This window comes from Peromyscus californicus, unplaced genomic scaffold (genome assembly GCF_007827085.1).
Source record: "Peromyscus californicus insignis strain IS unplaced genomic scaffold, ASM782708v3 Scaffold_4__1_contigs__length_199733344, whole genome shotgun sequence".
NCBI classification, from domain to species: Eukaryota; Metazoa; Chordata; class Mammalia; order Rodentia; family Cricetidae; genus Peromyscus; species Peromyscus californicus.
Window position 1 is genome coordinate 173,667,641 of NW_026294562.1, and position 15,073 is coordinate 173,682,713.

A 15,073-nucleotide genomic window follows, 5' to 3' on the forward strand; every position below is an offset into this window, starting at 1 on the left:
AGTGGCATCAGAAACACAGTGTCGGGAACAGAGAAGATGAACACAGAGAGTGAGACAGAGAGGAAGCATGAGTGAAGGGAAAAGGGGGAAAGACGAGAATGAGGAGAGAGAGAGGAGAGCTCTGACTTCCTGTCTGGAGAGTCTCTTGATGCCGATGGCCAGCTCATCTCACGCCCTCACGTCTGACTCTCCACTCCTGTGTATGTCAGTAACTGTCCACCAGCATCGGCCTCTGTCCATGTCTCTGTTTCTCCCTGGACCTCTCTGGGCTTCACTGCTGATCTCATTATTTACTTCTTATACTCAGTCTTTATTTTTCTTCATATTCTTTGAGCTGAATTTATTTGTATTGGTTCTTTGATGATTTCAAATATGTTTATCTTATTTATTCTTTTCTCCCAAACTCCTCCTAGATCCACACCAGCACTCCTACCCATTCAGCTCTCCCTGTGTCCTCTTTTAACACTTTTTATCCTACTGTTTTATAGGATGAGTATTTTGCCTGCAAGTATGAATACACACCATGCACATTCCTGGTGCCCACTGAGGTCACAAGAAGGAGTTGGGTCCCCTGGAAGGATTGCAGACCGCTGTGAGACACCATGTGGATGCTGAGAGTGGAACCCAGGTCCTCTCCTAGGGCCACAAGTGTTCTTAACCTCTAAGCCATCAACATTCACTTGGTGCTGCCCATATACTCTTGGATGAGTGGGTCCTCTCTGGAGCATGGTCACTGCGGAGAGCCAGCCCCTTAAAGAACCCAGCTCTCTCCTTCCCAGCAGCTGTCAGCTGCCGCTATCTCCTCAGCTTTATATCCTGTGAGTTGGTGTAAGTAACTGCACATAGTTTCTAGTTTCATGAAGACTCAAAGCCTTTCATATCACACACATTTACCATACTCACCCCCATAGCCTTCTATTTCTCTGTCCTCCCCTTCCCCACACCTGCTAGTCTTCTTCCCTCCTCTCGAATTCAACTCTTGATTCCTGTGGTATCCAACCTTCCTTTCTGTATTTCTGTCTCCCATGGGGAAGGAAAGCTTCCTGCCCTCAAATGCAGTAAAGCAGCCTCGGCTGCGTGAGGGAGGGTGGGAGGGTGAGTCCTGCTTGAAATACTCCTCCTATCCTTTCTCACCTCCCAAAAGGAGAGACTTTGGGACAGTGAGACTAGAGGAGGTGAAAGCCAGGGGAGACCATGAAGAAAATCTCTGCCAGCTTCACATTAGTAAACTCCACTAGCTACAAAATTAAAGCAGCTGCCATTTACTGAGCACGTCTGCTGTTGTTGGTAACTTTCATGACCTCACTAGTACATGATCCACTGAAATAGAGTGAAAGATGTTGTCACCGGTCCCATGAGGCTCAGACAATAATGCCACCTTTTCAGGGTCACACCACAACATCTGGATAAGATTAAGATCCTAACCTCAGCTTCAATCATGTTCTTCACTATCCATCCAATAACATCCATCTGGCTACCTGGGACACTGGGGCCAGCAAAGAGAAGGGATTTCCTGAGTTCACAACTATGGTTGATAAAGATGCCCCATATATTTAGGGCTGACATTCCATCTTCTGTTCCCAGCACCTGGACCAATTAAGTGTCTCTGCACTGATTTTTTTTTCTACTGTAAAAAGAGGCTTCTGTGAAAGGCTGAGAGCAACCAGGGCTATAGGTATAAGCATACTTTGAAGGCGATCGGTCACCGTGACCATTGTGTGAGCAATTTTGCAATCTAATTTAACTAAAAACTAATTGGGAACTTTGGGGGCAGTTGTGGCGGTTGGGGGCTGGTATTGCTGCTTTGTAAGACCAGGTCAACCCCTCCGCCAACTGCAACTTTCACTGCCTTCCTTCCAACTGTGTAAGGTTCCAGAGACACATGACTCTAGCCTGACCCCCCTTTCCCCCCACATGTGGGCTTTGGAAAATATTGGTTATATGGTTACACAGTGTCAATCATGGTCTCACTTTGCGGCTTTTTAAAGAACTCTTGGTACTGGGAGACCGTACAGCATCAAAGCTAAGATGAACACCTGGACCCAGGTTCTGACTGCACGATTCTACTGGACATTCCATATATGTCACTTGCCAGGAACTCCATACCCACAGGTCTGGATCTTCAACTCACCCCACATCTTCAGATAGTGACCCTGGAATCTCCCCTCCTAATACGGTTAACCTATGTGCCTTCTCACAAAAGTGTCTAATTCTACAGCAAGCATGTTCTGTGCAATCAAAATGCAAACCCTTGGATTCTTTCTAAAACCCCAAATCCATGTCTGTTAAGTACTTTCTCTATTTGAGACCCTCAACCCTCTCTTTGGGTGCTTTACATGCAGATATAAGTATCTCTTCCTTTCTGGAAGTTTCCTAATCACACTCACATTCTGTTACGCAACCCTGGCATCCTTTCTCCTCTCCTAGAATCCACTCCATGAAAACCAGCCCAGAGGTTGACACCTCCTCCTTCTTTGCTGCTGGTGTCACAGCCAAGGCAGTTGCATGACAAGGCAACAGTTGGAAGGAAATTATTAAACAGGAGCCAAAATCTCACCTCAGCTTAGAGTATAAAGGCTCACTGTCCCAGGTCATCATCTACCTGTCCCTCTCACTGCCACCATGCTGGCCTCAGGGATGCTCCTGGTGGCTGTGCTGACCTGCCTCAGCATCATGATCATAATGTCAGTGTGGAGGCAGAGGAGACTGTTGGGGAAGATGCCTCCAGGACCCACCCCATTGCCCTTCATTGGGAACTTCCTGGAACTGGACACAGAGAAGTTTCGTGACTCTCTTTTAAAGGTAGTACTGGGCAGGGAGAGGGGTGAGTTTGGGGTGCGGAGCATGCCCGGTGTGTCTGGGGTTCTAAGGCAGCAGACCGACGAGGTCAGAATGCGGACATAGGAAAGGGGGCGTAGGGGTGTAATAGCCAGCTAGCTCCTAATGCATCCCAAGTACCTGACATCAGGACATCGGCAGTTCAAAGAATGACTCCTATAACTAACTCCTCGCATCTCTCTCTCTCAGATCAGGGAGCAGTATGGTCCTGTGTTCACTATCTACCTGGGGTCTCGTCCTGCTGTGGTACTGTGGGGGTATGACGCAGTGAAGGAGGCTCTGATTGACCAGGCTGAGGAATTCAGTGGCCGCGGAGAGCAAGCTTTCCTGAACTGGTTCTTCAAAGGCTATGGTGAGGGTGACAGCAGGTGAATTAGGCCAGACAGATGTGTGGCTGCAGGTTCCAGGGTCTTCCCCCACTCACCTGCACAGTCCAAGCTCTCTCTCTGGTCTTTGATCCATTTGCCTGTTCAATGCTAATTTGCTCTGTGTACCTCTGAATTGTTTTAGAATTTCTACATCCTATTCTCCCTGCATTTCTGTGTTTCTGTTAGTGTCTCCCTGATTTCTCTTGCTGGGTATCCCTTCCCAGATCTTACAGACTTCAAAAAAAAAATTTTTTTTTTTTTGAGACAGGTTTTCTCTATAGAACAGCCTTGGCTGTCCTGAAACTCCCTCTGTAGACCAGGCTGGCCTCCAACTCAAAGGTCCATCTGTGTCTACCTCCCAAGTTCTGGGATTAAAGACATGCACCATCACTCTCTGGTCTGTTTGTTTGTTTGTTTGTTTGTTTTTAAATAAAATGGTTTGCTTTATTCTTTTTTTTTTTTTTTTTTTTTTTTTTGGTTTTTCGAGACAGGGTTTCTCTGTGTAGCTTTGCGCCTGTCCTGGAACTCACTTGGTAGCCCAGGCTGGCCTCGAACTCACAGAGATCCGCCTGGCTCTGCCTCCCGAGTGCTGGGATTAAAGGCGTGCGCCACCACCGCCCGGCTTTCTTTTTTTTTTTTTTTTTGTTTTGGGTTTGCTTTATTCTTAACTCTGTGTGTGTGTGTGTGTGTGTGTGTGTGTGTGTGTGTGTGTGTGTGCGCGTGTGTGTGCGCGCGTGCGTGCGTGTGTATCTGTGTCTATGAGGGCCAGAAGAGGGCATCAGATGTCATAGAGCCAGAGTTACAGGCACTTGTGGAATGGGAACTGAACTCTGTTCTTAGCTCAGCAGTTGCTGACCACTGAACCATTCCCTCAGCCCCAGACTATGCCAACTCTTTTTATTCATTCTTCTCTCATACAATGCATGCCAACCAAATGCTCCCCTCCCTCCATCCCTCCCAGCCCACTCCCCACACCCCCCAAAACGCACTGCTCCTGTTTCCCTTCAGAAAGGAGCAGGCCTCCCAGGGATATCAACTTAACTCTTAATGCCTGCTGGGATCCTGTTTTGTAACTTCAGGTTTCAACTTCATCCCAGAATCTTTTCAATTAGTCACTCTTAGCAATGTGCTTGTTCTCCAGCAACCCCTTCCTCTGTTTCTTCTTCCTCTGTGAAAATCTTACATGATGTCTGTTTTAGAGACCCATGTCTCTAGACTCTGCCCATATTTCTCTTTATCTAGTCCAGTTTAGGACCAGTCACAATTTTTATTTTGTTTTTTGAGACAGGTTTCTCTGTGTAGCCCTGCCTGTCCTGGAACTCACTCTGTAGACCAGGCTGGCCTTGAACTCAGGTCCACCCGCCTCCACCTCCAGAGTGCTGGGAGTAAAGGGCACACCACCACACCCGGTTTAGTCAACGATCTTTAAATCCATCCAAATCTCATGTCTTGTGATCCTCTTCCTTCTCTCCTTTAGATTTTCTCCTTGTCTCTCTGTGTTGCCATCTATCCAGACACAGCTTCTCACTCTCTCTTTAAAAAACATTTAATAATTTTGTTTTGTTTTTTGAGATAGGGTTTCTCAGTGTAGCCAGTCTGGCCTGGATCTCACAGAGATCCATCTGCCTCTGCCTCCTAAATTCTGGGAAGAAAGGCGCGTGCCACCACTGCCTGGTTTAATAATTATTTTTATTTTTTTTTATATTTCTTTTACCTGCATGATGTCCATGTACCATGTGCCTTCCCGGTGCCCGTGGAGGCCCGAAGTGGGCATCAGATTCCCTGGAACTGGAGTTACAGACTTCTGTGAGCTAACACATGGATTCAGGGAATGAAAGTCTGATTAGCTAGAAGCTAAGTGCTCTTAACTGCTGAGCTGTCTCTCCAATGCCTCCTTCTTCTTTTTACTGTTGTCTCAGTGTCTCTGTCTCTGACACTCACTGTGAATTTGGATCTTTCTCAAGTTTCCCAGCTCCCTGGCTTTCTCATTCTTCCTTTTACCCACCTCTCCCATTCCAGCCCTTTGCCCAACCCCACCACCCTCCAGGAATTTGTCAGAGGTACCAGATTGCCCAAATATACCTCTCTAACCTCTTCCCTGCTTGTGTTTGGCTCCCCAGGTGTGCTGTTGAGCTCAGGGGAGCGGTCCAAGCAACTCAGGCGCTTCTCCATCTCCACACTGAGGGACTTCGGCTTTGGCAAGCGTGGCATCGAGGAGAGGATCATAGAGGAGGCGGGCTTTCTCATACAGGCCTTTCGGGACACAAATGGTAAGGCGGAGGGTCACGGAGTACATAAGAGAAACAGCAGATTCTGAAGAGTTATGTGTAGATGAATTTCTAAATCGTCTTATTAAGTAAAAAACACGGAGCCAAATATAGGGGCGAAAGCCGTAGAGAGATCATGGAAATAGGGAAAGCCACCAGCCAACCTTACCTCACCAACTCTGCAGCTTCCAAATGCGCATTACTTCCTGTCTACCCACGCACATATGCCTTACTGTTCTGATTTGCTTCTGCCATCTGATTTACTTACTGTCCAGCTACATCACTTCCTCTTCCTGCCCAGCTCTGTCACTTTCTGTCTGTCTGTACAGATATCCAGACCTCCATGGTTAACTAGTGTTGGATTAAGGCGTGTGCCACCACACCTGGCTCTGTTTCCAGTGTGGCCCTGAACGCACAGAGATCCTGCCTCCTAAGTGATAGGATGAAGGGCGGTGCTACCGCTGCCTGACTTCTTTGTTTATTTATAATGGCTGGCCTTTTTCCTCTGATCTCCAGGCAAGCTTTATTTACTAAAGCACAAATAAAATATCACCACATTTCAGCACAAATAAAATATCACCACAGTGATGTGCTGAGACAGACAGTGGGAGCGTCGGGACAGGCACCCAATCTCTGGTGCTAACACTGCCATCAGCTGAGCCCTGGTTCTCCAACCTTCTTCCCTTCCAACTTTGGCCCGACTCCCAGGTGCTAACATAGATCCCACCTTCTACATGAGCCGAACCGTCTCTAATGTCATCAGTTCCATTGTGTTTGGGGACCGCTTTGAGTACGACAACAAAGAATTCCTGTCACTGTTGGGCATGATGATGCGGAGTTTCCAGTTCACAGCTACTTCAACTGGACAGGTAACCACTTCAAGCCTCAGCTGGAGCCCCTATGAAATCCTCCCACAGAATCCTGGCATGGCCACCAGTGCCTCGATCAGACATCCTTCTCTGGACATGATCTCCTCAAATATGCTCCCATCTTGGACGGCTAAATAATGAGATCAAATTCTAAGAAAGGTACCAATAAGGAATCCCCATGGCAACTGATTATCTCAACAGATGCCAACCAAATCAGAGTGTGCAACTAGACACAGCCCTTCCATCCAGCCTTCCTTCTGGGGCAGGTGTTCCCTCCCGAGTTACCATAACCTCTGACAGTTGCTACTACTGAGCCCTTCTGGATGACCTCACACACAGAGAAATGGACCCAAATTTATATCCTACCATTCACTTTAAGTAGCTTACAACAGCCTAAACTCCAGCTCCAGGGGATCCAACATCTTTAGTACCTGCAATCATGTACACACACCTATGCAGAGACACATACACACAATTAAAGTAAGTGTCACAAATGCTTTTAAAAATATTCATACTAGGGTTACCTGTTCAGTCCACATAGAGAAGTGAAAATCCGAACAGGTACCTCAGCTGAGACTCCAAACACACAATGACCTTGATACCTTAAGTACACACACCCACAGATATGTTCTCCAGCCAGGGCCATTCAGTGTCTCTTACGGGAGTACTCTAGGCAATGCACTTGAACACTCAAACACTTACACCCAAGTTTTCTCCACTGTGACACTGGCAAACAACCTCACTTAATGCTTAGACACATGCAAAGCAAGCCACAACCCAAATGCAAACAGTTATCTGGAAAGCTGTGCCAGTCTGGCCTTTCTGAGTGCCTAGCCACTTGGGGGTTGCCACAACAGACCCACCCAACAATGACACACCAAGATGTCTTTCCATCCAACCTCAGTTGAATACGTACATGGGTTTCTGCCTTTATCAGTTTTTACCCTAATAGCTGATGCTGCAGATATGCCCCCGTCCATCTTACCCAAATTTGTGGATAAACCCACATGGAAACATAATCGCGTGTTCCCTTCAACCAGCAACTAAATACCCGGGAAGCAGAGGAAGGTTTTGAAGCCTTCTCCGCTCCTTCTCAGGTCCTATTCCCTTTGGGTCCTGATGCTGACAGCTGTCCTCCCACTGTTTCCTCTCTCCCATCCCAGCTCTTTGAGATGTTCTATTCAGTGATGAAGCACCTGCCAGGACCCCAGCAGCAGGCCTACAAGGAGATACAGGGGCTGGAGGACTTCATAGCCAGGAAGGTGGAACAGAACCAGCGCACCTTGGATCCCAATTCACCCCGGGACTTCATCGACTCCTTTCTCATCCGCATGCAGGAGGTGCTCCCAGTAGCTATTGGTGGATGGTTCAAAGCCTGGGGTTGGGTGGGGCAGGAGCAGAGGATCATGCACCTTAGCTCCCAGCATAGTAATCCTCACCCCTCTCATCATGATTAATGCCACTCACCCATCTACTGAGCCCTTATGAGAGGACAAGTGTGTGCAAACATGCACACCAGACACTCGCACGGCGCCACCAGGTGCCAGGCACTGGTTCTCAGTGGTTGACAATATTCACCCACTTAGAACCAACACTGGCTTGGGAGCACATTCCACTCTGCACCCAGGTCTAGAATTAGGAAAACACAACCCAGAGATGTTAGGCTGCTTGTCTGGGGTCAGGCTGCAGGGAGCAGAGGGCTCTGGCTGAAACCTGGTCTCTGTGGCTCCAAGGTAGGGTCCTTCAACCAGCATTGTCTCCAATCTCTCCTACCCTGGTCCTCAGATAACCCATGTGAATAGGTGACCTGGCTTCACAATGTGATCCCAGAGGGGCCTCATGTTCACTTGTATGTCCATTCCCCATCTTTAAGAAATAAAATGAGGATTTATGTAATCTGTATTTCCAAGGATCCAAAGTGAGGCTGGAGAGAGGCTCGGGGGCTAAGAGTGCTCGCTGCATAGGTGTGAGGACCCGATTTGGAATCACCAGAACCATGTGAGGAGCCATACATGGGAATGGGTGCCTGCTCTCTCAGCATTGGAGGGTGGAGACATGTGGATCCCAAGAGCTTGCTGGACAGTCAGCCAGGTTCAATGGCAGACCCTGTCTCAAAGGAACAAGGCAGAAACTGAGAGAAGATACCCAATGGTCTCCTGTGGTTGCCTCATGTATGTTCATGGGTATGGACATGGACATCCACATGCACATATGTACCCACAGATTATCAGCACGCACACACACACACACACACACACACACACACACACACACACACACACACACACACACTTGAGAAGGAGTAAGATGCTTCCACTCCAAATTCTGATTCTCCATCTCATAGGAACTGCTCCTAAGTTTCATCACCCCTTTGTCTCTATCCTCTCTTTCTCTCCCCTTTCTTACCTCCTCCTCTTTCTCTCCTCTTTTTTAAAACATCATTACTATTTAATCAACTTCCAACTAAGTTGATAGCAAAAGGACAGAGATTCACCCGGGGAAAGACCAAGGAAGAAGTTCTTGGGAAGAGCCATCACCTGGGGAGAGCTGGTTGATCAGGGTCTCTCTTTCCACCTCAATCTGAACCAAGATAAGTGAATCCAAGGGAAACTTCCAGTAGTTCCCCAAGGACTGATAATGGACTCATCATAAATGCCCTTCTCCCTATAGGAGAAGGAGAACCCCCAAACTCAGTTTCACATGAGGAACCTGTTGACGACCACACTGAACCTTTTCTTTGGGGGCACAGAGACTGTCAGCACAACCATGCGTTATGGCTTCCTGCTGCTCATGAAGAACCCTCACATTGCAGGTAAGGCTACAAAGCACAGGAAAGTGGAGGCCGCATTGCCCCACCCCCCAATGTTCCAGAAATGGGCTACCCTAACCCCAGCTCTCCCAGATCTCTGGGTCCTCAGAAAGTCTCTGATATGCAGAGACAGGAGGAAGACTGATGTGATAGACATCCACTTGTTAGTGCTGATCACCATCTGACCGGCTTCTCCAGGTTCTTACCATCTTCTTCTGAAGAAGTACAACAAATGGCAAAGCCTTGAGGGATTTTTCCAATTCAAGGGGAAAGCAAAATGAATAGCTACACTGCAGAGGAGCAGTGGGCTGAGCAGGATTTGCTGAGAAGAAGCCCTGGTTATTGTCTAGGATTTCCCTTTGTGGGTTCAGGAAGAGGAAGAGTTGATTGGTAGGGATAGGGTGTGGGTAGTTCTGTGTTTTGATTGATAGGCTTGAGTTATGTAAGCCTCTGTTAATTAGGCTTGACGTTTCCCACAGTGCATGTAGTATTAATCATGGGCATGTCCAATCACATGCAGGCATAAGATGGAAAATGGGTCGTTTTCCCTAAAAGTTCACTCAAAGATACAATTTGCTTTACTGAGCATGCACCTAAGCCCTGCTCAGGCTGGACTGGTCCACTGGCTCTAGTTCTGGGATATGTTCAACGATGTTGCTATAGTGATGTTCCAGGTCACTGGGATGCATGTGACTGGTTGCCTTGTTTAGAGAAGGGTGTGTCTGGAGCCCAGCATCAGTGGGGATCCTGGGGTGCTAGTCTGTCCCTGCAAACTACCCATCTTAAGCCGAGTCTCACTAGCTGTTTTAAACACGGTGAAGGCCTGAACCAATTTGTAAACTACTCTCCATCATACAAGGTCCCTTATCTGTTCTTCTTGGGTCATTCTCTAAGTCTCTTTTGCAAATGCATGTGATTCTGGCCCAAGAAGGTTCATGGAACCCTACTCCAGCACCAAATATGGCCAAGGTCTACTGCAAATGATCTACAAGACGCCACCCATAATTCCACAATACCATTTGGACTTGCATATTTAATCTATATTCCCTTTTTTAGACACATAAGCATATCTTCTCTTCTCAGCTAAGATGCATGAGGAAATTGACCAGGTGATTGGCAGGAACCGGCCGCCCAAGTACGAGGACCATTTGAAGATGCCCTACACCGAGGCTGTGATCCACGAGATCCAGAGATTTGTGGATGTAATTCCTTTAGGTGTGCCTCGTAGCACCACCAAGGACATCAAGTTTCGGGACTTCCTCATCCCCAAGGTGCTGCTCTGCCCAGCCTGAAGGAACCTTCAGGAATATTCCACACTGTCCTTCCTTCTCAAACAAACATTTGATTCCTCATCATGCCCTTTCAACCGAGCTGCTCAGAGTCCCCTGGATCCTGGGTCTCCCTCAGATTGTCCAGGGATCAACCCTATGTTTAGCAAACTCCTGTTGTAAGGAACATGAGCCCATTTCTCTAGAACTTGTTTCTTATGCTGAAGAGTCTCCTGTCCTCTAAGCATCCTGCCAAGGCACACAATCCCTAAGCATCCCAAACCCTCTGTGTCCGGGAGTGTGAACCTCCCAGTCCCAGGACCTCCTAAATTGATAGGCACGAGTTTGCTCATTCCCCAACAACCTGTCCCAGGAGACACAGAGTCTGTATCGCTCCAATGATCTTAGAAAGCATGAACTGCCACTTCTCCAATAGAACCTGTCCCAGGGATGTTAACCTCACATTCCCCGATGCTTCTCCCTCAACCTTCTCCTCTTCCTTCCAATCCTGTGAGCTCCGAGGATGCTCATCTCTCATGCGGCCTCATCAGTCCCCATGGCTCCTCTCTTTCAGGGCACGGATGTTTTGCCCATACTGAGTTCTGTGCTGAAGGACCCCCAGTTCTTCTCCAATCCCAACGACTTTGACCCCCAGCACTTTCTGGATGACAAGGGGCAGTTTAAGAAGAGCAATGCTTTTGTGCCCTTTTCCATTGGTAAGAGGGCCCTGTTCATACCCACAGGGCTAACACTTCCTAGCTCCTCTCTCTGAGGTGTGGTGTTGGACCGGTCTCCAGTTTGGAATTTACTGTTGGAGTCTGCCTTCCAGCCAACCAAATGCAACTTCCTTGTGGACTCAGGCCAAAGGAGAATCATGATCAAACCCCTTTCAGAGATAGGAAAAATCGAGGCTCAGGCTGAGTCTGAGTCATACAGACAAGATTTAGTAGGTGATAGCAGAGCAGCCATACTCGAGAGTCTATTAGTTGGAGGGGCATTTAGACTTCTCATTGTGCCAGCTTGTCATGGGTCACCTTCCCCCCCGCCATGTACAAGGGTTACAGAGGCTAGAGACATCCTTCAGACTACAGTGCTACAGGCCCTCTTCCTTGGGGAATCCAGCTGCAGGCCTGGCATAGGGTGAGGTGACATGACAATTGGCTTCACTTCCATCCTCTACTTCTTCTCTTCTCCAGGAAAGCGATACTGTTTTGGAGAAAACCTGGCTAAGATGGAGCTCTTCATCTTCTTCACAACCATTATGCAGAACTTCCACTTCAAGTCTCCACAGGCACCCCAAGACATAGACGTGTCCCCACAATGTGTCGGCTTTGGCACAATCCCTCGAAGATTCACCATGAGCTTCCTGCCTCGCTGAGCAGGAACCCTGCTGGGTAGAGACACTGAGCATGTCCAGAAAGAGGGAGGGGCTAGTGGGGTGGGTCCAATGGGGCTAAAGGAAAGCATGAAAATTAGAGGGAAATCTGGGGCTTGATGTGTTACACCCAGAGAACAACTGAGTAGAGTGCTCACCTTCCTGAAGACGGCTTCTTCAAAGGTGGGATGAGAGACTGGGATACCTGTCCCTAGTATCTGAACACTGATGGTAATAATTAAAGCTATTGTTGAATGCACAAGAGTTCGGTGTGAATTTCATAGGAATAGCAATACACTGTCTGCTGTCTTAGTCCTCAGGAACCCACATGGGAAAGGGAACTGTACTCATGTCTGTCCTACAGATGACAAGATTGAGGTTTAGAATGTTCAAGTTACTGGCCTGGCTAGGGCTCACTCCTGCTAATTCCATTACTTGAGCATTACAAAACAGGGCAATTGCCGCCAGTGTAAGGCTAGTCTGGACTATGTTGTGAGGTATAGGCCAGATAGTGCTAGATTGTGAGATTCTGACTCAAAGATTAAAAAAAAGAAAGAAAAAACCAATAAAAAGAACTTTTAGGTAGGATAGTTGACTAGAAGTATTTTTGTGTGGTCTGTTGAAGACCAGTAAGGACAAGAAAGCCGTAGACTCCATTCCAAAGGGAGACAAAGAGGGGAAAAGCTTTAGCTTTGGCAGTCCACAAGGCATTATAGGCCAGCTGAAGGCACAGAAAGACCGAAGGATGATGCACCAGAACCAGAAGGCTAAACTGAAAACAGTGCCAGCCATATGGCTCCTCAGGAGCAGGAGGAAAAGCAGAGGACTCATCTAACTGCGGCCTAGATACACAGGAAACAGCAGGACTGGTCCCGCTGAAGATATGGAAACGGGTGAAAGGTCAGATGAGGATCTCAAAAGGTTTCTAGCAAAAATGATCAATGACCTCAAAAAGGATATGCTGGATGAATGTGCTAAGGAAATCAGTCTAGGACCTGGGAAGGAGAGTCAGCCACACAGGAGAGAAGATGGTAAGAACACCCGAGGAATTAGCAATATGGGAGAAAAAAGACAGAAAGGTGGAAAAGAAGTTCAGCAAGGAAATTTAGAATGAAAACAACGTGATAAAGATTTAGGAATGAAAAAAATCAGTGAAACAAAAGCAAATAAAAAAGCACAGTGGAAGGAATCAGTAATACACTGGACCAAGGAGAAGGGAAAATATCAGGGCTGGAGGGCAAGGTTGAGAAAATATTATCTTCAGAGCTGGAGAGATGGCTGGAGTTAAGAGCAGCTCTTGTAGAGGACCTGGGTTAATTCTCAGAGCCCCCATGGTGACTCATAACCTCCTGTAACTTCAGTTCCAGGACATCCAATGTCCTTTCTTAGCTTCTTCAGGCACTAGGCATGTACGCATTGCCCTTACACACATGCGGGCAAAACACTCATATACATATAAATGAAAGCAAATAAATCTAAAAATGTTGTATTCAAACATCAATAAAGAAAAGAATGAGCATGACCTACACTTGCAATAATTCTGAGCTATTCAATATTCAACAGACCAAACCTGAGAGTCCAAGGATATAGAAAGGAGTTGAGATAAAAGCTAAAAGTATAAAGATTCTGTCAACAAAATTACACAAGAAAATTCCCCAAATGTTTCCAAACATCAGAAACATTTGAAACTCTAACACACATGATCAGAGAAGAAATTGTCCACAACATGTTGTGGTTAAGATGTCAAAAGCACAAAACAGAGAAACAATATTAAATGCCATAAGGAAGAAACTCCAACTCACCTAGAAAGGTAAACACATCAGAAGAACACCAGATTCCTCATACACAGCTCTAAAATCCAGGGACCATGAAACAAAAGCAAACAACTACCTAATATGATTGTTATACCCAGCAATAATATCCTTTAAAATGAAGATGAACCAAAGACATGTGAAAACAGACAAGCTAGGCTCTTCAGAATTGCCCAGTCAGCATTACAAAAGATACTTACAGGGATGTCACATAGAGATGAGGAAGAAAATCTTAACCATAAGAGCCCAGGACAGAATAAATTTCATTAGAGAATAGATGAACAGAGTAATCCATTATGTTTAACATGATATCAATAAGGAAGAAAGTGAAACTAACAAAATTACAATATTTAGCAATTCCCTCTCAAAAACAACCTTAAATATAAGTGACCTCCCATTTCCTTCTGTCAACCTCACTATATCCACCAAAATTCATGAAGAAAAATTACAATACTTAATAAAGAGAAAAAGAGAAGCCTCATCAGCAGAGGGTGCCATTCCAGTGGAATTTGGGGGGAAATGGTCTCAAATCACCAATAAAAAGATAATGATTAGCTGATGAGATTAAAAGGAACACACAAGACACCCATGTTTGCTACTGTATGCTTCTCTATAGCCAAGAGATGAGGTCAGCCTCTATGTCATCAGCAGATGAATGTATAAAGAAAAGAGGGTACACACACACACCATGGATTCTTATTTAGGAACATGCAAGAATGAAATTATGGCTGTCACAGAATACGGATAGAGCTGGAGATCATATGTTAAGAAAAGTAACACAAAGTCATGTTTTCTGTTATTGTAATCTGTTCAAAATCTCTCTCTCTCTCTCTCTCTCTCTCTCTCTCTCTCTCTCTCTCTCTCTGTGTGTGTGTGTGTGTGTGTGTGTGTGTGTGTGTGTGTGTGTGTGTGTGTTTGTGTAAAACAGGAAAAGGAGGAAATAACTATGGGAGAGGAAGTGGGGAGTTGGGGAAAGAGGACATAATAGAATTCATATGACATGAGATTGGAAGGGAAAACTGCTTGTTTGGTAAAGGCATGTGCATACATACATAAGCCTGTGTAGGTCACGAAACTAGGAGGGGGAACCATGAAAGAGCAGGGAGTGACCTAGAGATCTTAAGGGGGAGGACGAAAGCAGAAGGGCCTCCATCTATCTCATCAGTGAAAGCTCAAGAGATGCACACTAAAATCCCACTCTCCTATACAACGTATGTCCTGGATGCTGGATTTCAGCAAAACTTGAAGGCACCCTCTGATCCTATGGGCTACAAAGACTGACTTGGGGGTTTATAAGATTGAGTGACTCATGGGGGTGCTGGCTAGTTTACTGACAACTTAAGACAGTCTAGAGGTCCTGCAGAGGAGAGAGCCTCAACTGGGGAAATGTCTCAGTAAGATTAGGCTGTAATCAAGCTTGTAAGGTGTTTTCTTAGTTGATGACTGATGGGGGAGGGCTCAGCCAATG

General features: G+C 46.5%; 1 protein-coding gene across 3 annotated transcripts; it reads left to right on the forward strand.

The window, feature by feature from the left end:
• Positions 1 to 2,622: 2,622 nt before the first annotated feature.
• LOC128094644 (cytochrome P450 2A8-like) lies at positions 2,623 to 11,797 on the forward strand. Of its 3 annotated transcripts, none has more exons than XM_052713115.1 (9): positions 2,623 to 2,802; positions 3,028 to 3,190; positions 5,327 to 5,476; positions 6,182 to 6,342; positions 7,506 to 7,682; positions 9,013 to 9,154; positions 10,235 to 10,422; positions 10,994 to 11,135; positions 11,616 to 11,797. In XM_052713115.1, the coding sequence occupies exons 1-9, from the start codon at positions 2,623 to 2,625 to the stop codon at positions 11,795 to 11,797; spliced, it is 1,485 nt and encodes a 494-aa protein (XP_052569075.1). The 3 variants fall into 3 exon arrangements, with proteins under 3 accessions (XP_052569075.1, XP_052569076.1, XP_052569077.1); XM_052713116.1 differs by having other exon boundaries at positions 9,016 to 9,154; XM_052713117.1 differs by lacking the exon at positions 3,028 to 3,190 and having other exon boundaries at positions 2,623 to 2,812.
• The last annotated feature ends 3,276 nt before the right edge of the window (positions 11,798 to 15,073 follow it).

Coding starts and splice junctions, on each gene's coding strand:
- LOC128094644 (XM_052713115.1), top strand. CDS start 2,623: ATGCTGGCCTCAGGGATGCTCCTGGTGGCTGTGCTGACCTGCCTCAGC. Junction 3,191..5,326: donor CTGGTTCTTCAAAGGCTATG/GTGAGGGTGACA, acceptor TTGGCTCCCCAG/GTGTGCTGTTGAGCTCAGGG. Junction 11,136..11,615: donor TTTTGTGCCCTTTTCCATTG/GTAAGAGGGCCC, acceptor TCTCTTCTCCAG/GAAAGCGATACTGTTTTGGA.